Source organism: Raphanus sativus, chromosome 5 (assembly GCF_000801105.2).
Source record: "Raphanus sativus cultivar WK10039 chromosome 5, ASM80110v3, whole genome shotgun sequence".
Lineage (NCBI taxonomy): Eukaryota > Viridiplantae > Streptophyta > Magnoliopsida > Brassicales > Brassicaceae > Raphanus > Raphanus sativus.
The window spans coordinates 6,141,484-6,165,007 of record NC_079515.1 but is presented as its reverse complement, the minus strand read 5'-3'; the positions used below and the strand labels follow the sequence as shown (position 1 = coordinate 6,165,007).

General features: G+C 36.7%; 4 protein-coding genes and 1 long non-coding RNA gene across 23 annotated transcripts; 2 read left to right on the top strand and 3 right to left on the bottom strand.

Moving 5' to 3' along the window:
- Positions 1 to 1,243: 1,243 nt before the first annotated feature.
- LOC108859437 (uncharacterized) lies at positions 1,244 to 4,847 on the bottom strand. Of its 18 annotated transcripts, none has more exons than XR_008934359.1 (10): positions 4,502 to 4,845; positions 4,048 to 4,340; positions 3,866 to 3,941; positions 3,302 to 3,332; positions 3,120 to 3,223; positions 2,941 to 3,034; positions 2,768 to 2,826; positions 2,225 to 2,328; positions 1,628 to 2,138; positions 1,244 to 1,513 (listed from the first exon to the last, which is right to left on the bottom strand). It is a non-coding gene; the product is annotated as an uncharacterized LOC108859437 (long non-coding RNA). The 18 variants fall into 18 exon arrangements; XR_008934354.1 differs by having other exon boundaries at positions 3,120 to 3,209; XR_008934360.1 differs by having other exon boundaries at positions 3,120 to 3,209; positions 4,098 to 4,340.
- A 6,116-nt stretch (positions 4,848 to 10,963) lies between these two features.
- On the top strand, positions 10,964 to 14,420 carry LOC108861692 (uncharacterized). Its single transcript, XM_056986521.1, has 6 exons — positions 10,964 to 12,931; positions 13,015 to 13,172; positions 13,270 to 13,321; positions 13,395 to 13,477; positions 13,586 to 13,679; positions 13,761 to 14,420. Exons 1-6 carry the CDS (start codon positions 11,317 to 11,319, stop codon positions 14,351 to 14,353), a joined length of 2,595 nt encoding a protein of 864 aa, XP_056842501.1. The 5' UTR covers positions 10,964 to 11,316; the 3' UTR covers positions 14,354 to 14,420.
- A 275-nt stretch (positions 14,421 to 14,695) lies between these two features.
- LOC108861693 (ribosome biogenesis protein BRX1 homolog 1) lies at positions 14,696 to 16,631 on the top strand. Its single transcript, XM_018635623.2, has 8 exons — positions 14,696 to 14,976; positions 15,061 to 15,202; positions 15,416 to 15,494; positions 15,575 to 15,699; positions 15,786 to 15,887; positions 15,997 to 16,065; positions 16,155 to 16,253; positions 16,368 to 16,631. The coding sequence occupies exons 1-8, from the start codon at positions 14,765 to 14,767 to the stop codon at positions 16,503 to 16,505; spliced, it is 966 nt and encodes a 321-aa protein (XP_018491125.1). The 5' UTR covers positions 14,696 to 14,764; the 3' UTR covers positions 16,506 to 16,631.
- Positions 16,632 to 17,320: 689 nt separating this feature from the next.
- On the bottom strand, positions 17,321 to 18,370 carry LOC108861694 (stem-specific protein TSJT1). The gene is made up of 2 exons (XM_018635625.2): positions 17,724 to 18,370; positions 17,321 to 17,630 (listed from the first exon to the last, which is right to left on the bottom strand). Exons 1-2 carry the CDS (start codon positions 18,301 to 18,303, stop codon positions 17,440 to 17,442), a joined length of 771 nt encoding a protein of 256 aa, XP_018491127.1. The 5' UTR covers positions 18,304 to 18,370; the 3' UTR covers positions 17,321 to 17,439.
- A 2,319-nt stretch (positions 18,371 to 20,689) lies between these two features.
- LOC108861571 (ultraviolet-B receptor UVR8) lies at positions 20,690 to 23,416 on the bottom strand. 2 transcript variants are annotated; one of them, XM_057011092.1, is made up of 6 exons: positions 23,185 to 23,416; positions 22,427 to 23,074; positions 22,072 to 22,281; positions 21,500 to 21,979; positions 21,320 to 21,427; positions 20,690 to 21,215 (listed from the first exon to the last, which is right to left on the bottom strand). In XM_057011092.1, exons 2-6 carry the CDS (start codon positions 22,763 to 22,765, stop codon positions 20,886 to 20,888), a joined length of 1,467 nt encoding a protein of 488 aa, XP_056867072.1. In that variant the 5' UTR covers positions 22,766 to 23,074; positions 23,185 to 23,416; the 3' UTR covers positions 20,690 to 20,885. The 2 variants fall into 2 exon arrangements, with proteins under 2 accessions (XP_056867072.1, XP_018490974.1); XM_018635472.2 differs by lacking the exon at positions 23,185 to 23,416 and having other exon boundaries at positions 22,427 to 23,177.
- Positions 23,417 to 23,524: the final 108 nt, after the last annotated feature.

The window sequence follows — 23,524 nt, the reverse complement described above, 5'->3', positions numbered from 1 at the left end:
GATTCTAGTTTATTATGAATGAATGCTGAAAAACGATATATAGAAGTGGTGCGCTATTGATTATTTTTTTTGTTTTGTCTATAGTTAATTAATTTTAGGGAGTGTATTATTTTGATAGATATTAAGTGTATTAATTATTTTTCTTCAAATTTGTTTTTAAGGAACTGATACAACTATTAAACACAATTTAATTTGTTCAACTTTTATTTTAATTATTATTTAAATGGTTTGGTTTTAACTTTTATTTAGTTGTATTTTTATATTTTTAAGAAAATTTAATTTCCCCCAATTTTATTCTAATATTTCAATTCTTTTCTACATTATTTTCTCAATTTTATTACTTTCTAATTTTTAAATCAAGATAGCGAAAATTTATGCTATTTAAAAATAGTATTAAATAGTCATTCAGCTGAAGAAGACAAAAATACGTTAGAATAGGCTTTCTTCTCTTTGTCGTTAAACTCCTACTTTTTTATCTAGAATGATGTAATACTGTTTTCGTAATTAAAATTTTTGAAATGTGTTTTGTATTTTAATATGTCTTTTATCTAACTACACACAGAAGTTATATATATGTTATATGTCGTAAATATTAAATAGCGAATCCAAAATATTGGGAAGTAAATTTTGATTTATTTAAAAATTATATAATTAATATTTTAATTTAAAATATTAAAATTTTCAAGTTGTGATATTTTCTGGTAGAGAAAATAATTTAAAAATGAATTGTAGCTATACCATTAGAAACTTTGTTTTATATAATAGTCCAACATAGAAGCATTATAATATGATTATGGGATAAGAATTATAAATTAACACTATAGACATTTCTAAATTAAAATTATTATTTAATTGATGTTTATTTTATTAAGTTTGTGTATTACATAATTATATATATGGTTGTTTTTACATTAAAAACTATTATATTATTCAACCTAGAAATAGTCTAAAAATACAGATCGAAATATAACAACCAACAAATATTAAATTTCTATATATGTTATATTTCATAAATATAATGCATATCACAATATAATTTATTATTATTCTGAAATTTTGTTGCCTTCTTAATCTCCAAATATTTATAATATTATTTCTAAAATTTCACATACATGTACCTTAAAGAGAAACTTTTGTTATTCAAAGAGTTGGTCACATATATATTCAATTTTTTCTTACAACATGGTTCGTTAACGATCAAATAACTACAAACTTTCGGCTGTGTTTTATCAAACTTTGGCTGTAAAGAAAATGCATCTGTGTTTGATTATCAATATTTACTCTGCATACACACTTATTGGGGTGTGGGCAAAAGCAAAACTTTGTGTTTGATACATGATTTTAGGAATTTCTATTTGGCTAAAGGGCTATGCTCATCAGGCTATAGCAGAGGCAACAACATAGCAAAGCCGGATACAGCCACAGGTTAAACTATCGAGCTTATGCACCATTACAAAGAACGACATGCTGAGGCCTGCTGGGACCAGTTTTCGGGAAGATGCCAAGCGAAACCCTGCAAGAAAGTCGTAGAAAAAACAGCAAATTATGTCCGATGGAATTAGATTTTGACACACTTTTGGACATATACATGAAAGACAGCGTTATCTTCTTCCCAAGGGGAGCTTACCAAAGACCAAAGAGAAAAGAAAGGCAGAGCCAAGTCCTATGGTATCGCCAAGAACTCTCGTCTTTGGTGATTTAGTAAGGAAGTAGGCCAACATAGGTTTTCAGTTTAGAATCTTGTGTATCATGTGATCAATAACTTACAGGCGAAGAGGCAGCCTCCTAGAAGAAGAACAGCTGTTGGGACCGTGATAGATGATTTTAAATAGCTTAAAGCCATTCACAGCATTGCGATTTGTTAGTAGAATCAATTAGTTCGACTTAAAAATATTCCAGACTGTAATGTTGATACCATAACTTTTAATCAAATACTTTGACAAAACCCAGGAGACCTAGTAATAGAAATAAGATGGAACTCACGATATCAAATGAAGTATCAGAATGATGGCGACGGTGATGATGATGTTCATTTGAGTTTTTTTTCTCCTTACCTTTAGTTAGATCAAGCACTCGGCCTGTATTGTCCTTCTCTGGATCTCTTCCTTCATAGTTAGTCTTCTCTGTGCAAACTTTCCCTATAGTGAATAAGCAGTCGATTTTATAAAAGCTTTAGTTTGATACCATGTGTGTTTCAGTTAAAGGTTCTTCAGGGATTACTTACTGCCCAACTCCGGAAAACTCAATTGCTTTCGCCGAATTAGGTTGAACTGAGGGCGAGATCGTCTGGACATGAAGACAGAATCGATCTAGTCTGTCTATTGTTCCCTGTGATCAACAAAATATCAGAGCAGCCTCATAACAGTAGAAATAAATGTTCTCCTCTAATGCCTACCACATAGAAATATATGTCAAATATCTCGTGAAGTAAACTATGGCAACCTAAGTTCAACATTAGCATACAACATTAACTTTGAGAAACTCTCTAAAATTGTTTGCCTTCTCAGAGAAAAAAACGGTTTACAGCATGTGAGAGCTCAGAAAACTCACAGAAAGCGGTTGAATATATCATGAAATTTGTTTAAGCTCTAATGCATCACCAGACTATCATTTATGCATCGCTTCAATCATTGGTGTCCATAGCCAAACTCATTAACAAAACAAAATCAAAACTTGAATTTTGTCAAGAACCAGAAAACCACTCAAATCAAAGCGACCCCAAAGAATGAGTCAACAACAAAAGTGTCATCTAGCCTTCTTGTGTTACCTTTTTTCGGTAGCCATGTCTGCTTCGCAAGCCTGATTTTGGCTGGTTCCTTTGGATATCTGGGAAAATATTGAGATGGTTATTAATTAAGCAAATAAAATCAAGAAGGATGTCTCTTGATCAACACTTACAGATGAAGTACATAATTAAAAGAAAAAGATTGTTATTTGTACCTTGGAACCTTCTAGACCCTGGAGAGATTTTACTTTAAGAACAATATATTAGAAAATCAATATAACACAGCAAGTTAATAGACATCGAGCTCTCCTGAAACAACAACAACACAATGATACATGATATTTTTCTTCCATGTGCAAAAAGTAAAGCTCACGGGAGATGAAGAAAAACAAACCTCGTAGTGCAAGGAACTTGTCTCACACAGAGATAACTCTGCTTCTTCTAGCTCACTGCAATGGATAAATCTGAACTTACATTGTAGTCCCTGCATACACCAAGCTAGGATCGGTTGTCTTCTTCATCCTAAAGTATTATTTGTTCACTGGAACACAAATACTTCATCCTCATCTTACTTACTTTGTCTTTAGATCCGTCTTCCATAAATAACCTATCACATAAATAATTATTATGAAACATTTTAAATAAGATTTTGATGAAACACGTAAAGGATTGACTACAGAAATCTCAGAAAATCAATAAACAAAAGGATCATGCTACAAAGAGCAGAGAATTAATGTAAGAAAGTAAATCAAGTGGTTCATGTATCTGAAAGAAAGCGTCACATGTGAGAAAGTAAATCAAGTGGTTCATGTTACATGTAAAAGTGTAATGATAAATAGTTATTGGAAGGTAAATATAAGAATTTGTTTAAGTGAGAAAAATGAAGAAATTAAGAAGGGGTTGTTCAATGACCAACAACGAACTATATGCATGTCACAAGTAAAGGAAATACATTTTGACAAAGCAAGAGGTGTTTATTTCTATCAAATCCAATATAACCCGATTGCATATGGTGCCTACAAATATGCAGGTCTGATCATATACTAACCTGAGGATTCATGGCCGAGGGAAGCTAAGATTTTGCTCAGATCCAAATCAGAAGACCAAAAGGAAATAAAAACAGAGGAAAGAGGGTCTTACGGAGTGGGGAAGATGGGGGGAGACGTATACTCCGACGATTGGAGGACCACAGAATCCACCGCCACCATGACTTGACCTGTTGCACGGGATCAAAAGAATTTATACAATGAATTTCATATACTGATTTTACAGAACCCATACCTGCAACTTATAAGATAATAATCACATTATTAAGCTTTTACCTTATCAATTATAACAAAATAAGATAGGGAGAAGGGGAAGGCAAGATTACGTAGCTGTACTAAGCATCTGAGAGACTCAGAATAATCTTTATCCAGTTTCTGCAGCTCACATGTTTAGTACCAACCAGTTCCAACGAAAGCATGATTAAAAAAAATTGGGTTCAGATTGAAAGGAAGTTCGTGAATGAGAAAGATATGGAACCTGGTGGTGAAAAGCTTGACGGATTGATTCCAATACTTGATTGATTTCAACTAATCTCACAGGATCCAGTTCGAGATCTCTTTGTTAGACACTGTAAGAAGACATGGATCAAATATAAGAGAGAGAGTCAGGAATAATCTTACCATGTTTCTGCAACTCTGAACCTACTAAACAGCTCCAACGAATGCATCATAAATCTTCATGAGGGAAGATGCACGATATTGAGAGAGAGGAAACAAAAAGAGATGGAACCTGAATGATTAGGGGATGCGCATAGAAGCTTGCACACATGCTGATCCCAAATCCAGTGCTTTGTTTCTTCGCACTGATCGAATCCTTACGGATTAGCATGGAGCTGGAGGAAGAGAAAGGAAGCTGCTTGGCACGTTGGCTTGGTGATTAAATCTCAAACTTTTGCAAATCACTGGATCTATGTTGAATCGAAAAGAAGAAGAAAATTGCATGGGGAGGAAATGAAGAGATCAGTTAAAAATTGTTTATAGGGTAGGAAGAAGAAGAAGATTGACGGTGCAAATAAAAATTGATGGTTGGGTTTCTGTAACACTTTTTTTTAGAGAAGCGATGGATGTTGAGACGTTGATGTTTTTGATTTTGATTAATATTTAACAAAAATGACATGGCAGATTGAAGCTCCCTAATTGCATGATTTAATTTGCTGAGTTGGACACTCTCTCCTTTAAAAGTATTTGCCTTTTAGTATAGTATAGATTATAATATTATATTCACGAGCTTTTGATTTTTCAGTTTCAGCTACCATTTCAAACTTTTGAATTCGAACTTCCGGTAAATGGGTTTATTTTCAGGTTCATGATGGGTTGGGCTTTTATACCCATGAAAACATCTCTTTCTGGGTATCAAATGTGAAGTTTCAGCACTATTATGGGCCCAACTTGTAAGAGTAATTGCTGACTATCAAAGTAAATAGTGTATTGACATTTAGCAGCAAGGCGTTAAGCCTTAGGAATTAGGATATAGTTTTTCCTCTTTTTTTTTTTGTTGTTTAAATAAGATTTAGTTTCTCTTGGATTAGGATAGTATTACCATGCGAAATAAATAAAACAAAAAACAAATGTGGCACAACAACAATAATCCAACACATGCGTCATCATAGCACATGACACAAGTACATTGTGATATAGGATACCAATCTACCAACGTTATCAATAGCGTGTATTTAAAGTAATATAAGCGATTTTTTTTGTATACGCTAAAATTTTTGAATTATAACGGCCACGAGTAAATTTCAAACTTTTAGTTAACAAAAAGTAAAACCTTCTTTGGGGTGGGGGTTATATAAACTTATAACCATAATCTATCTATACATGCCTCCAAGCACAAACTCAATACTTACACATGCACGTTCGCATACATATTCACATCTAATCGTACGCTACATTGTGTGTATTTATCGCTTGTATCCACACATTACACGTACGTGGTTACGTATGTTTGTCATGTGGGAAAATGCGTTTTGCATTCTTTTATTGGTTAAATTTTAATTTTCAGAGGATCACCAGAGAGAAACTTAATGATTGCTCACACCCATTTGTCCTTTACGGAGTAGATCTCAGATACTTTCAAGCCACATTTTCCTCTGTACTTCCTCTTGATTTTATAATCAGTTTAACATCTTAAAACTGACGTAAGTGTCTTCTCGTATACTTGAGTAGTCACCTCCAAGTAATTTTAAAAACGACAATCCATTACCGTGACTTGTTAATTTAATGAACTGCCATATATTAAAAAAAAATACTGTAAACAATATAGCCACCAGAAGCCTCTTTGATGAGAAGGTGTAAACTGCATGTCGGTATATGTTTTTTCTCTGGATTGTCTTAATAAACAAATCAAAGCATATGTCGTATATATCCTGGATTGTATAGAGAAGGCTCGAAGCTCTTTTATATCCTCTAAAAGTTTTAAGTGATTCTGCATTACTCTTTTGTGATTTTGTAGGTACGTTAGACTATAGAGTCTTAATGCTTTAAAATTCACGTAAAAATCACATTTTGTATCCCCCATTATATATGCTTGCTGATTTCCACTTGGGTACAAATTTCAGTCATTGTAGAGGCCAAGCACAATATCAAGATTCTAGATATGATTTATAAGACCACACTCGAATCGTTTCGGAAATTAAGATAAGAAACATTATATGAAGTTTTATCTTATAAATGTAAGAAAATCAAAACCACTATATCATAATAGCATGTCTCTAGACAAGAAGTTAGACGTGTGCGTCTATTTCTATCCAAACAAGAAATATATGGTCAAATCCTACTTTTGCCCCAACACAACAAATTATACCATAAAGGGAATTATCTACGCAATTTTACATTTGTATCCGGTAAGAACACAAAAAGTCATTGAAATTTCGGACAATTGCAAAAAATAAGTAAAAAGAAAGTACGATAATTTTTGCTTGGTCATGATTTGTCTTCCCGTTTGTTAATAGTTAGGAGTGACCTCAACAATATTTGTGAAGGGCTTGGCTTTCACAAATATAGACACGTATTGAAAATATTTGCGAATGGCCTTGAGAATTCTATAGAGAACCCACAAGCTGCTATTGATCAGTCTATATATTGTTACGTGTGGATTTGTCCAAAAAAAATGTTACGTGGGGGAAAATAAACACATTTGAAATAGTGTAATTTAAAATGAATAATATATATAATGTTGATTAATTACACTCCATATGTTTCAACTTACGACAAGGAATGAATAAAGTTATGCCAACGAGCTCTAAACAGAGGTTGGTGGGTGAGAATGATTCGGACCATTTAATTCCTAACGGTTTTGCGTATCTTTATTGATAATAATTTTATGTTATTATTTTAACATAAATTAGTAAGACACCTCTTTACAAATTACAAAAGATAATAAGTTGTCGACTTTATTATCGTCTTTTCCTTTTCTTCGATAAGATGTGCCTGTAACCTATAATCTATGTGTAGTTTTTATCCTCCGAAGCTACTTGGATAGCTGAGCCTGTTTCTTTTTCTTTTACGAGAATATGTGAACGTGTTAAGTTCAGAAACACATAGTTCGATTCTCATTCGATTTAAAGTAGCCATATAGCATATATAAGTTTCCGTTTAAATTCAAACAAATTCGAGGAACAAACTTACCCAAATATATAATTTGTTTATAACGTTATCTGCCGGAAAACAGTCGTTTACAACGTTGTCATTAGGAAATCTTGTGTACTATAAGAGAATGATTATGTTTTACTAATTAAGTTTCGATAGCTAAAAGTATTATAAGTGAGGATCAAAGACAATCAATCATATGTGATTTCAGGTTTATTTTTTTTTGTTTCAAAGTAGTATTACTGCGATGTAATACTCGAGGGTTTGGGTTCTCTTTGACTATAAATGATCATAGGTATTTGGGTTATTTGAAACAACTCTCGGTTACAAACTTACAATACAAGTATTACTCAGTGGAAGAACAAAATAATAAGAAAATTAGCAGCTCAGTCAACAATCTACAACCTATGGAGACAGCGGAACAACTTCATCCACAACTAAGGCTTACTTCTTCCTGTCATGTTGCATAAGCTTATTGACAAGGAAGTAAGAAACTCGATCACTGCAAGAAAACACAGGAAGCAGTTTGGAAATCTGATGTCTTTGTGGCTTAGATAATGGTCCACCCCTTTGTCTATGTTCTTGTTTCACCTTGTTTTTATTCTTTTTTGCCAAGGTGTCTCAGTTTCTTTGATTTACAACTCTTGTAAAATCAAACTTTCATTTTTAATGATATTAACAGTTATGCAAAAAAAAAAAGAACAAAATAATAGGGAGAGGAAGAGGGACGTGGCTGATCTGAAGACACTGACAAGTTTTACTCTCTTCTTTTTGTGCACAAATATTTTTGTTGCTAATTTTTATTTCTTTACAATATCACCCTAATTATTTTTTTATTCAATTAATTATTTATCTATTGTCATGCCAGTTCCAGCTTTTGAATTTGACCCAAAGAAATGTCTCACTTTAACCACATCTATACAAACCAACAAGAATAGTTTTAGTTCTCTTTATCACCCTTAAAAATATCGATTTTTTCCTTTTACTTTGTTTTTTTCTCTTCAAATTTTATATAAAAATGTTGATAATGTTCTCGTAATGATGTATGGCCGAGAAGGTACTTTGTGACTGATTTGAAGTATGAAATGCTATGGCTTCAATGGCTGCCGGGATGAATCAGTCACAATTACAACTAATTTATCTACCAAGTAAGATAGTTCGAGATATTATTTAAATGTTGCACCTTCTATAGACTAAAAATGCTGCACCGAAGGTGAAAATGATTAAAACCTTAGTTTTGATGCAATTATATTTTATGGACCAATCACGCTGTTTACAATGGTTTCTATCGGTTATTTACCTGCACAAATTGTAGATCAGCAGATCTACAAAATTTGTAATGAATTAGTAAAAAAATGTAATTAAGGGTTTAGTAGGAAGTGGTAGATTTTTAGTAGTCAATAACCTTTTTTAGCTGATTTCGCTGCAATGAATGTGTACTATCAGAATTAACGCAACAGCATTCTGACTCTTTTACATTATCTTCTTAATGTTATGTCACTCGTTAGCTTTGATTTTTTCTGACATACCTATCCAGTTTGCCCGTTATTTAACTAATTTATCGAAGGTGTGCAGTTACTAAAAATAAATAATGTGAAACAATGTTGTAAATGTGTTAAACCAAGGGTCTGATTGGTACATGAGGGCAATTCAGAATAAAAATTAAAGGTAAAAAAGTGGAAAACAAGTTTACAAAAAAAAAGAGTGGAAAACAAAATGGTGGAGAAGAAAAAAACTTAAGTGATGTTATTTTAACAAAACAAAACTAATAAAACTATGAAAGACACAGTCGCGAGATGATCGCTAGGAGTCTTTTTTTGTGATTTGTTTATTTTTTGTTCACTTTTTTTGTGATTTGTTGTAAGTTGTAACCACGTTTTTCACCACTAACCTTTTTTGGTCTATAGACATAGTGCAACTCTACTACAAACATAAACACTGTAATGTAACATACTAGGGTCATTAGCATAAATAAAGTTGTGAAATTTCATAAAACGATCACATGCTTCACGTCAAATCTTCATACTGTTACTAATGTGATCGTATGAAATGATTTGGTGTCACAACAAACAAAATCATTTGATGTTTGTAGAACAAGATCTAAAATAAAAGTAAATCTGCTGGACATATATTGCTAAAGAGAAAAGGAAAACTAAACTAAACTAAACTAATAAGCCAGTAAGATCTAGGATTCCAATAAACCTCCACAACAAATCTACTCTCTCTCTCTCTCTCTCTAGTTTTTGTCGTTCACAGCTAAAGTTTAAACCCATAATAGAAAAATAATAATAATTACAGCTCGTGATTTGATATTTTTATGTCTATGTGTCTTAAACATGTTTATACTCGTGGTCGGTATATCATTAGTTGTCATATGTTTTTTTGTTTCTTTTTGTTAACGTTTGCTAAATGTTTAATCTCTTGGATTAGCATTCTATAAAATATTAATCAGTAAACCCACAAAAATGGTCCCGGGAGAGAGAGAGAGAGAGAAGAAACGGGATGTAATGTAAATAACGGTGGGACGGGAAATGTAGAGTAGGGAAGGGGCATGTGATTAGCTGTCCTCTCCTCTCTGCATTTACTCTTTGTGGGCCTTAGGCCCATTTCTCTTCCCTCACTCTTGTTTTTCACTATTTTTCTCATTTTAAATTATAATGTTCCAGTTTGTGAAAATAAACAAAGTTATAAAAACCTCGTATTATCACTAAAAAAATCAACTTTAAGCGTTGCTTATAGTTGTTATTTCATTGTATACTTTTGTGGGCCTCTGAAGCGAAAGATGTATAGATTGTGTTAATCATCATCTTCTTGAAAGTTTATGTGATTTGATATGTTGGATGGTTAAATCGGTTAATTGATGGTTTGGTTTTGTGATGTGATGCTCACACTTTGTAAGAGCTTTTATACTGTTTTATATACTACATCGATTTATTTAATATTAAAAACTCGAAAGTACTAGTCGTGATGCTTCATGTATGTAAATGTAACTAGATGGCCCTGTAAATCTGTGGGTTCAAAAATAATCCAGGAACATAACTGTAATAATTTTCTGAAGAATGTTTTCGACTTTAAACTTGCTTTTACGAGCTATCACAGTAACTATGTTGTGATTTAAGTTGCTAATTCACTAGTCTTCACAAACAGTTTACGCATATCAATAAAATAATAAAATATTTGTATAAAAACAAAAGAAATTATCTGAACCAGAAAACCAGCAAAACTAGTGTCGGCATTTTATCAGAATTGTTTTCTTTAAGAACACTTGCCGTATCATACATAAAAAAAATGTAATGAAAACACAATATTAAAATTTCTGTTAATAAATTGATGATCAAGGAAAACTTGAACAATGGCAGTATGCTACACGCCTTTCTTTTATTTAAACAGAAACTCTAAAACCAAATTTCAATTTATTATATGGTCTCTAAGCAAAAACATATGGCCACTAAAAGAATGTCAATTTAGAAATCATATATACCTTCTATATTGTCGGAAATTAAAATTATTAAATACCGAAAATCTAATCAAAAAAATTAATTAAACGAGTTTTCAGCGCCTACAAAGTGCAAAGAGGCAAACGAAATTAAAACAGAGAGAAGTGAGGAAAAAAAAAGTGAAAAAAAAAAAAAAAAACAAAAACAAAAGTTTGTTCTCTCTCTCTCTCCATTGATTTCTACACACAGCCATCTCCGAACCTCCAACACACCTCTCTCTCTCTCCCTTTGTTTGCCTTTCATCGGATCTGACTTCTTCCCGAAAACCCACAATCTGATTTCTTCGAATCCTTCAAAAACACGCTTTAATCTCCCCACCAACACACAAAGTTTCCATCTTTGACTTGACAAATTGTTATTAATTCCCCCCCAAAAAGTCCGCCGTTTCTGTTTGATCGAATCACCGGCGGAGGAATTTTCCGATGGGAATGCCTTCGCTGGCGTCTTCTTCAACACCATGAGCAACCGCCAAGAGGAAGAGGATGAAGAGGAGGAGCCCTTGTTCCACGACTCTCTTGATCGCTTACTCTCTTCCTCTTCTTGCTCTCCTTCCAACTCCGATTACGATTACGATTACGACTCCGAATCCTCCCCTCCGATCTCCTCCCATACTGACCCCCGCCACCCATTCCCCGTCCCTCGCTTTCCAATGACCGCTGCTTCAAGCCTCGACCTTTGGATCTCCGAGCCCGCTTCCGTCTCCGAGAGGCGTTCTAACCTCCTCACCGAAATGGGCCTCTCCCGCGAACCGGTTCGCTCCCGGTTAAAACCCGGTTCCAAAGAAGCCTCCTCCTCTGACATTTCTCGATCCATCTCGTGTAATCACCTGGTTCCCCGAGATCACCACGGAGACTGCTCGGAAACTGTCGGCGGCTCCTCCTCCGTCGCGAGATCGAAGTCGGATAATTCCATTAGCCAATGTAGTAGTCGTTATCCTCCGGGTAATAATAATTCATGTTCTTGTTTAGACAACGCTAAGCTTTCACATTCAGAGATGAGTTTAACAACAAGTTGCTCCAATGTGGGAACTAATCTAACTCATCCTCCCTTGCGGTTACAAGGAAGTAGTGAAACTGAGGAAGTTGAAGTGGAAGTGTGTTGTACTATTAAGAATCTAGACAACGGGAAACAGTTTGTGGTGAACGAGGTTCAACAAGACGGTGGTAGTACATGGAAACAGGTGAAAGAAGTGGGGACCGACACGCAGATGACAATGGAGGAGTTCGACATCTCTGTGGGACACTCTCCCATTGTTCAGGAGCTTATGAGAAGACAGAACGTGGAGGATTCTCATAACAACAACAACAACAACTGCGCATCAAATCAAACCAAGGATGATGAAGAAGAGAGTAAGGATGATAATAATAATAATACATCAAAGTCCTCCAAGAAGAAAGGAAGCTGGTTCAAGAGCATAAAGAGTGTTGTGACTGGTGGTGGTCACAGCAAAGAGAGGCGAAGCAGCGACGATAAAGACACGTCGTCAGAGCGAGGTGGTCGGAGGTCGAGCTCAGCTACGGATGATTCTCAGGAATCTTCTTTCCACGGGCCGGAGAGAGTCAGGGTTAGGCAGTATGGGAAATCGTCCAAGGAGCTCACGGCGATGTACAAGACGCAGGAGATTCAAGCGCATAACGGATCTGTCTGGAGCATTAAGTTTAGTTTGGACGGTAAGTATCTCGCCAGCGCTGGTGAGGATTGCATCATTCATGTTTGGCAAGTGGTTGAGGCTGAGAAGAGAGGAGAGTTGTTGCTGGATAGACCGGAGCTGTTGCTTTTGGCTAGTAGTAATGGATCTCCTGAACCAACTACTATGTTGTCACCGAGGAGAAGAGGGGGGAGGAGTTCCGTGAGTAGAAAGTCGTTGAGCTTAGAGAACATATATGTTCCGGATTCTGTTTTTGGTCTCTCGGACAAACCGTTTTGTTCCTTTCATGGACATCTGGATGATGTGCTTGACCTTGCTTGGTCCAAGTCTCAGGATTTGCTGTCTGCATCAATGGATAAAACAGTTCGTTTGTGGAGCTTGTCTAGTCAGACTTGCTTGAAAGTGTTCTCGCACAGTGATTACGGTTAGTATGTTTGCAACAATTACTGTTGGTTGCGTATCAATAATAACAATTTGATTGTTTGATCTTCTTATTGATTGGGACAGTGACTTGCATTCAATTCAATCCGGTTGATGATAGATACTTCATCAGCGGGTCGTTAGATGCAAAAGTTCGAGTATGGAGCATTCCGGATCGGCAAGTAGTAGACTGGTATGATCTTCATGAGATGGTCACTTCTGCTTGCTACACTCCAGACGGCCAGGTAAAACTATAGTATCTGCCAAGTAAATGGTTTGTAGTCAGTTTGGCTTTAAACAGTTCCCCTAATTTTCTAAAAAAATATTTACTGAAACTTGAAGGGCGCATTGGTTGGTTCATACAAAGGTAGCTGTCGTCTTTACAGTGCATCAGGTAAATGTGATTTTGTTTTCTTGCTGTTTCCTAACATTAAGTGACGGTTTGTTTTTTTTCTTCTTGTCACCAGATAACAAGCTGCAACAGAAAAGCCAGATAAATTTACAAAACAAGAAGAAGAAAGCTCATCAGAAAAAGATAACTGGTTTCCAGGTAATGACTAATGAGAGAGTCTCACTTCTTCAGGAGCACAAAAAAAAAAAAAAAAAAACTAGGGCACACTAAAAATTGCTTGCTTTTGTTTCATTTCGTTTACCATAGTTTGTGCCTGGAAGCTCATCTGAAGTGCTTGTCACATCATCCGACTCTCGGATCCGCGTTGTTGATGGGACTGATCTAGTCACCAAATTCAAAGGTTCAAGCTTTGTCTTCTGTTACTTCATGCGCAAGCAAAAGTATCATTCTTTTTTTTTGTTTTCCACTATTGATTTGACAGGGTTTCGAAACACGAGCAGCCAGATCTCTGCCTCAATCACAGCAGATGGGAAGTACGTAGTGTCAGCGAGCGAGGATTCAAACGTGTACATATGGAAGTACGAATCCCCTGCTTCTCGACCAAGCAAGAGCAACAACAACAAGAACAACGTCACAGTTACAAACTCGTACGAGCATTTCCACAGCCAAGACGTCTCTGCAGCCATCTCATGGCCCGGGATGGCGGCCTCAACAGCAGAGCCTTGGGGAACAACAACAAGAAACACCAACAACAACTTAGACGAAGTCTCCACAGCTAACCATCCACCCACACCTGTAGACCAGCCAGGGACTAGTACTCTGGACCGACTCAACAGTCCAAGAAACGGGATCATTTCGAGCGCGACGAACGGTTACTTCTTCGATAGAATGTCAGCGACTTGGCCTGAGGAGAAACTGATGTTTGGGAGGAACAGAAGTGGGAACCGTCTGAGTACGGATTTGTCTAATAACTCGGGGAACGTGTCGGCTTCTTGGGGGATGGTGATAGTCACTGCTGGTCTGAGAGGAGAGATTAGAGCGTTTCAGAACTTTGGTTTGCCCATAAGGATTTGATATTATTAAACAAAACAAAAAGTGTACAGAGTGGTAAAGAAAAAAAAATCGAGTGAGGTTTGTAATATTACTAGCGAGCTTCTTTTTTTTTCTTCATTCGATTTTTTTTTTTTAAACAGATTCGTTATCAAGAACATCGAGAGAGAAAGTATACTGATCTTTTGTAGAGTTTTACAGATACGAACAGGGAAGCTGTTTTTCTTTTCTTTTTGTCGTTAAATCTCAGGCCCATTGTAGACAAAAAAATCTCAGGCCCATTAAGGAAAGTTAGGCCCATCTTGTATTAGCGAAACGATGTCGTTTTCGTGATCGTGAAGTGAGTTAAAGGCAAGCTTGTCTTTTAGGTTTGACTCTGTCCTAAAACCCTAGAAAGAGTTTTAGCGCTGTTTCTGTTATAGAGAAAAAAAAAGAATGGGGAGGAAGAGAAAGCATAGCGAAGCAGAAGCGGCGGCGCCGGTGAAGGACGATTCTGCTCCAGAAAGACCTAAGAGAACTCTTTTGGGTTGGAAAGATAAGAAAGAAGATGTGGAGGAAGCTAAGGAAGCGGCTGCGTCTGTGTCTGTGCCTGGATTCAGGAATAAAGAGAAGGTTCTCGTTACTTGTTCCCGTCGGATTAGTTTCAGGTAAAGCGAGTTCTGATTTGATTTGTGTTTACTCGTTTGATGGTGTAGAAGAATCATAAAGTATCTGTTTTTTTGTTTGTGAAGGTACCGACATCTGATGTTGAACATAGTGTCACTTCTGCCTCATTGTAAGAAGGATAGTAAGGTTGAAGCTAAGAGCAGTAAAGGCGCGACCCTTAATGAGCTTGTTGAGCTTAAGGGCTCTTCTTCCTGCTTGTTCTTCGAGGTAAAGTTTCCATCTTTTTTTTTGGTAGTCTGATCTTCTTAAGAGGCTTTTATAATCAAGTTGGATACTTAGTAGATGGAACTGTCTAATCAAATTGGGTTCCCTTGTCCCTCTGCTCTTAACGTCAGTATGAATGGATTTGGTTGTATAGAATACTTAACTATAAAAAAAACTGAAGTTGTTGGTATATGTTTATTTTGTTTTGATGTTCAGTGTAGGAAGCATAAAGATCTTTACATGTGGATGGTCAAGTCTCCTAGTGGACCCTCTGTTAAGTTCTTGGTTAATGCTGGTAAATTTCTCAGAACTTAGCTTGTGGAGCTTATATCTTCTTGTTTGTCTTCGTTTTTATTAATTTTCCGTATGGTGAAGTTCACACAATGGAGGAGCTGAAACTCACTGGAAATCATCTGAAAGGGTCACGTCCTCTCTTGACCTTCTCATCTAACTTCGATAAAGATGTACACTGGAAACTCTTGAAAGAGATGTTAACACAGGTCATTATCCCATTTTTCATTCCCTTACGCTCCTTACTGGTTAGTTTTGGTTTTGTACATCATGACTAAATAGCTTTCTCTTACAGGTTTTTGGAATCCCCAAGGAGCACAGGAAGTCTAAACCTTACCATGACCATGTTTTTGCTTTCTCTATCGTCGATGACCATATCTGGTTCCGTAATTACCAGGTTGGTTCAAAGTCATCATCTCAGAGATCAAACTACATGACTTGCAGACTATATATATATATATATAATAATCCTTAGTCTATGTTTGTTTTTATCTTCTGTTTTGCAGATATCAGTACCTCATAATGAGGCAGACAAGGTTGCTCGTGGTGGTCTTGATAAAATGACCCTTGTCGAGGTCTGCCTATGACTGACTATTAGTAATAAAATAATTTGCGTGATTATTGATTAGTTAGTGTTTGATTGAAATAGAATTTTGTATGACAGGTTGGTCCAAGGTTTTGTTTAAACCCGATTAAGATCTTTGGAGGAAGCTTTGGAGGTCCAACCCTTTACGAGAACCCATTCTACGTATCTCCAAACCAGGTACTAGTGTGTTCTTTGTTCAGCTATGATGAGAACACATCTGCTTGATTCACATCTTATGATTTTTTTTGGGTCTGTGTCTTAATTTTTGTTTTCAATGTTATCCCACCTCAGATCCGAGCCTTGGAGAAAAGAAATAAAGCAGGGAAATTTGCAAAGAAGATCAAAGCAAAAACAAGGAGAAAGATGCATGAGCTTTCAAACCCGTTGGAGCCTGATGAATTTGCAGACATGTGGAAGGATGATGAATGATCAAGTTCCGTTGAGTTTTTCTTGTTGTAAACCCCTTCCAAATTCACAGAACGCTCACATTTTTATCTTTGTACTACTGTTCTCGACTCTGTTTTTCTCTCTCTTTTTATGGATCAAAAGGTAATATTTTTCTTGCAAATTAAAGAATTTTTAACAAGCAAAAAGAGTCCATCCAAAGCTCTTTGCAAAAACAGTAGCAAAATTATATGCGTATGATGAAACATCAAAAATCCACAGAAAAAAACATTTCCATGTCTTCACTGTTTCTTAATTCATATCGCATGAAAGTCAAATTCACAGAATCATCAACACATCGTCTTTTATACTGTTAGTGCTCAATAGTCTTACAAAAAGCTTATCAGCCTCCATACATAAATTCGATCATATGCACAATAGAACACAGCTTACCGACAATGGACCACGTAACAATGGACCGGACGTAATGTCAGACAATATACTTAAACGTAGCAGTCTCTTTTTACTATTCTATCTGCAACTTTGTTTTTACTTCTGTGATAGTAAACCAGTCCGAACTCACTGTGTCCTGCCAATGATGCATGGATCTCTTGAATTATGGGTTTCATTCTTGGCCAGATCTTCTCCTCTCCACTGATCATCTTCTTCATCACCAAAAAAAAAAAAAAAAAAAAATCTTCATCACCAGATAATCTGTTTCAAAATTTACATTTTTATAATCTTTCCTACTGTTGTTTTCGTCTGTCCCTCTTATGCCTCAAAAATTAATTATCTTTTTGTTTGGTTCTTTATCTATTTTTCTTGCAAATTGACAAGATGATTTGTAGCTCTTTGCAATGTAAGATGCAATTTAGTTTCTTTATTGATATGGCATCAAAGGTCTAATAATTACATAAAACAAAGCAGGTAAAAAGAAAGTGAGCAGAACAACTCAAGAGCTACAATCATAAGAAGAAAGTTAACGAGAGTTAGCAAGAGCCCAGTTAGCTTCACTTCCTCTCCTAGGAATGCCATTAACCTTAGAACAAGCATCCACTTTGAAATTAGCACCACACAACACACCTTCACTATCAATCCTCGGCATCGCCTTCATCTCGTTCCTCGGATGTTCAAAGCTCTTAAGCCCTGTCTCACTGTGAAACATACACCCTGCAAACACACAACAAACATCAACAAAACACTTCAGATCTCACATCTAATCTCAAATCTTGTTTCTTTAGTGTCTTTTTTTTTTTGACTCACCAGTAGGGAAAGGAGCAAACGATTTAGCACATCCTTGCTTTATGATCTTCACATCATCAGACATCACAACAGACCCATCACCGGAGATCCCCCAGTAAAGGCTCTCCCCTCCATCTGAGCTCAGAGCCGAGAAAACAGAGGAGCTCTGAGTATCGTACACCACGAAGGCGAAGCTTCCTTCTAAACCTCTGAGGACTTGATCAGCAGGGTAAGGACCACGGTCGCGGAGAGTTCGGTAGGCTTCGATCACGAACATGGCCTCGCTCGTGTTCTTCCCAGTGAGCCCGTACTGCCGGTTCAGCGTGCAGAGGTTGGTTAGCGTGCCGAGGAAGGTACAGTAGATCCCGTCTATCCCGCAGAACAGCCTCTTGCGGAGAGAGTTGCCGTGGGGGCGGGAGTAGGCTAAGACGGCGGAGGAGGAGTCGCCGAAGGTCATGGAGAAAGCGGTGTCCTCGTGGAGGGAGAGGAAGTCGGAGAGGGTTTCTCCGGGGAGTTTTGGGGATTTGCCGGTGGAGTGAGACGCCGGACTGTTGAGCTCTTCCGGTGGGTGAGCAAATGCTTTCTGGAATATTGCCAACATTTTGTTTCTGTTTGAATGTTTTGTTTCTTGTGATTGTGTTTTGTTGGTGAGGTGAGGAGATAGTGTTTGATGTAAGAGAATACTTATAGGAGGTGGATTACACGTGATGATGACTTGGATTTTTTTAGATTTGAGATAAGACTATCTTCCGACATGTCCGACGTGTTCTTATCCATTTCTTCCGCTTTTTATAAAATTATTCTGTATTTTACCATTTTGTCAAAATCTAGTAAATAAACAACTTGATTAAATCCAACGACTTATAGTCAATAAACAACTTCATAAACTCCAACGACTAATTGATTCGAACCTATCTTTGTAAATTGTAATGACGTGCCACGTTAGAAAAAAGTACTAATTTCTTATTTTTCGTTAACGTTAGAGAAGAAAAGAGTAGGCATGTTTTGATATATATATATATATTTCTGTTACACATTGTTTGTTATTGTAGTTAGGGGTAGACAAAAAATCCAAACCGAACGAAAACAAATCCGACCAAACCGAAGTTAAACTGACCTAAACCAAACCGTATTCTTTATATAACGGGTATAATTCATATTTTACTCGATCCGGATGGTTTGGTTTGGTTTGGGTTTAAACCGAACCAAACCGATAACCCAATATATTTTTATCTATGATATATATATTAGTTAAAGTTTTGTTTTTCGTCTTTTAACTTCCATATATTTTTAAAAATTCCAAATATGATTCAAATAATACTGTTGTGTATATTCTCTAATCCTAATATCTAAAAATTATACACAGAATAAAACCTAAAAATTATAAGCATCTAAATCGTAATTGTTTCGTTCTTTTTCAATATCCATTCTCTAAAATTAAAATTATGTAACAAAGTTATTGTTTGTTATTTTTAATTTTTAGATTCATTGTTTTTTGATTTTTAGTAATGGATTTTTTAGCTAATAAAATTTATATTCCCACTCTAGTAGTTCGCATACGCAAACTACACCAAACCAAACTAAACCATAATAAAATAAACCGAATTAAATCTAAACCAAAACGAACTAAACCCAAACCAAACTAAACCAAAGCTACTTGATTTTCATTGAGTTGAATTTTATAAAATCTAAATTAACCAAATCAAACTGAATCCAAAACTAAACTGATATGCCCGCCCTTAATTGTAGTCGTAGATTGATCTATTTTAAAATTTTCTCTATAGCAAACATATCAAGTAAGTATACTGTGTTTGTTATTGGCAACTAGCATTATTTTAAGTTTCAAATCATCCCTTTTATAGTACATATTTTTTTTTTAAATGTGTTATGAGAAATTATGTTTCTGTATAGAAGTAACGTTGAAAAGAAAAACAAACTGAAAGTGATAAAACTAAACGTATAAGTAGTCTAACATAATCAAAAGATTTAATGTGATTTATACTAATTGCATCCTCAATAACTCCCCTTTCCTTTTATGTATTTCGCCGCTGTAACGTCACCGACACAATTTATTATGAAGGGAATTTTTTTTTTTTTTTTTCACTTTGAAACACATTTGATTGAAACAAAGATGGATACAAAGCCAGAAAGGAAAATTAATCAATGTCTTGTGGATGTAAGGTTGGATCCACGTCATTCCCATCAATTACTCTTTTTTAGACTGCTCTTTGGAATTTTCCTTTTATTTTTTTGAATTTTCCATTTTAACACATCCAGAAGATTCCAAACAAAAAATATCTATTATGATACACAGCGAACTAGAACTACGAACCAAACCGAAATATTCTTCGACTACAAACATCAAATATCACCCGGTTTTGATCCGGTTCATACAAAAGCGAGCTAATTTATTTACCTACCTAACCTTGGATCAACAATGTCGACTATGAGAACGGCCACAATTGAGGAACATTCGAAATTCCAAGCAACCATCCACGGAGTGAGTCATGATCAAGCACCCGAAAAAATGCGACCACGTTGAGCGATCACAATCATACAAACATGAGCTAACTCGAGAAACATAGTGTGGTTCAACCGGTCCAGAGCACACTACTTTGTTCTGTTTTTAACATCAATTGAGAAACAGTGATCATCACCCTTCCATCCGATAACTTTTTGTTGTGTTTGCGCTATCATCAAGGATACAATAACCGCTAAACTATTCCGTTACTAGTCCCTAAGCCGAGCATAACTCTTTGTAACGGAGCTTCCAAAACACAGTACAATAAAACCTACTGGTCCACCGACGATTTTGGTAACCGACACTTTTTATTTTGATTTTTTTTTAGGAAATCGGCTTTATTATCTCATCTACCCATTTTCAACTCCTACAGCATATATTTAATGTAGGATTCGTATTTATGACATCCTCAGTTTATTGGACTATGTATTGTATGGAGGTAAAATTAAATCCATGCCATTCCTAATCAATCAACATTTGCACTCTATATTATTCATACTGGTATCTTCGATACACCAAACCGGAAATATCTTTGATACAGTCATGGACTTAAAAGAAAAGAAAAATCATCAAACAGATACAAATCATACAAAATACACTAACCGGTTAATCCGATCTAAATCCGGTTCATACAAACAGGCTTTGTTTATCCACCATTTGGATCAGCAAAGTCTGCTACGAGAACGGCCACAATGGAGAAAGATCTCAGTAGGTTCTAAGCATCCACGGAGCGAGTCGTGACCAAGCTGAGCTCTTTCGTTATCCCCAAACCCGAATATGCGACCACCTTGAGTCACCACAATGGTGTGATACAACCCTGTGCTTACTTGACACACACGGTGTGGCTTCAGACACTCCAACACTCTTGGCCTCAGGACTTTGTCGGAAACTCCCCTGTCCGGGAACCCAAGGCTTCCAAATCCCATCCACCCGAAACCATACAACAATCCACCTTCCACTAATACAAAAGTCTTCCTCTTTCTTGCACACACCTGCAAAAGCCGAAGTAGAGCCAATGATCACATATCAGTTCCTTCTCAAGAACTCTTAGAACACAGGAACAATCGTTGTGTTGTTTTACACGAAATGATCTAACCTGGACAGCGAGGCAGTTGTTGAGACTGACCAAAGCCTGAGGAATGATCTTATCGTTTTCATCTCCATGGCCTAGAGCACCACAGTAACCTTTCCCCCATGTGTATACCTAAGGGTTCAAAGATCAATCAAAACTAGTTTCTTCTGATTTCTCAAAGAGGGATGGAAACAAATAACTTACACGGCCATTGGAATCAAGTGCGACAGCGTGTTCATCGCCTGCAGAGACGCGGAGTATATGAATACCTTTTCTTTTAAAAGCCTGAACGACACGAGGCTGGTGCTCGTCCTGTTGCTCCCCATGACCTAGACAGAAACTAGATCCAGAGCCAAACGAGTACACCGAGCCATCTTGTGTTACAGCTAAAACATAGCTCGGTCCCGTTGAGATTTGCACCACAGGGCCAACGCTTTGAAGAAACTCAACAGCTTTGGGTACTGGTCTGTCCAAGGTATCGCCGTGACCAAGCTGCCCATGTGTGTTTGATCCGCATGTAAACACACGGCCATCCCTTGATAGAAACACAGTGAAATGCAGCCCAGCAGCCACCTGCTTACAAGGAGTTCCCTTCAAAGCCTCCACAAGCTTAGGCCTAAATATTGGACGGCTAATATCTAAATGACCACAGCAATGCGATGAATTATCCCCACATGTAAGAACCTGTGCAGAGGATTACAAGTGAGTATCACAAGCAAAAAAAAAACATACTCAACCGAACAGTTTTTTTTCTAATATAAAGAGAAGCAACCAACCTCTCCAGATTGCAATACAAAAGCAGAATGGTTCTGTGTGGCAGAGACTTGAGCCACTTGAGCAGAGAAGGGGAACTCCACAGGGGTAAACGCAACGCATTGAGTAGTTTCTGGGCCATGAGCAAGAACACCAGACAAACTCGAACCACAAGAGTAAACCTTTGAGTTGTGGATAAGCAACGTGTGATACCTTCCTGTTGTAACTTGCATCTGCACAAAGCATAGAAAGAAATGCATTTGTAACCTCCTAACTCTTAAAACCAAATCAACCCTGGAGTCCTATATACCACAAGCTATACACTCCTATCAGTTTCTCAACTATCACTAAGAGGCTAAGACTCAAATGGAAACTTACATGGCCTGCAGAGGTTTCAACCATATCTGAGGATTGCTCAACAGACTGTAAGAACCTCAAGAGACGCTTCCAGTTCCCCTCACAGTTCGCAAAGAGCTCCTTCTGAGTAGCCAAACCCATTCCCACGTAGACAGGATGCGCAGAGCAAAGCTGAGACGCGGCGTAATCAGCAAGCGACCTGAACTTCAAAGGGTACAATCCAAAGCTCCCTCCGAAGAGCTTAGAGGTGAGCTCCAGGCTGAGCAGATCAAACGCGTTAAGCCTTCCAGATGTCAACACCTCCAAGATCAAATGACAAGGAAGATCCTCAAACGAAACCACCCAGTTTCCGCCAGCCATAGTTTTTTCAAATCGAACGTATTAAAAGGACGAGACTTTATGAGAGAGAGGAGGATTCAAGCTATAAGGAACGTAAAGGTTGAGACTTTATTAAAGATTATAACAAAAGGTCAGATTTTGAGACGAAATCTAGAGCAGTTGAAGTAGCGTATGAAGAAGACGTTGGATGGTAGGAAGAGATAGGAGATCGAGTAGGAGAAGGGAGTTTTGGATGAGTGTTTCGCAGTTGGTCTATTCGAAGATCGAAAACTAATCATGAGAAAGGGGTCGGTCAGATGGCAAAGGGAATCAAATCCACCAGAATTATACCTGCAAAAAAACAGAGTACCAAAAACAGAGCAAATCCCTAATTCAACAAGAAAGGAGAAACAAACATTTGATGGAGAGAAGAAGAATGATGTGAATGCGTGAGAGCTTACCTGGAACGCAAAAGCTCTTGACTTTATTGCCACTAATAATAATCAACAAATGGAAACCAAAAAGTCTAAAAGGAGCTTTTTTATAGAAGAATGATGAAAGACGTGTGAAGGGGAATAATAGAAAAATCAGTGTCTTGCTTCTTAAGCTTCTTCTTTTGTGGCGATGCTTCCTCTCTGTCTGTCGTGGAGATAGATAGTTTGCAGAATCTTTTGGGGCTTTAATAACTCCTCGTCCTTGTACTGTTTTATTTGTTGGGAGTCTTGTCTAGTTTGTGGTTGAAAATCAGACGCCACATAAAAAACAGTTGAACATGTTGCCAAAAACTCTCAAGTTTACGAG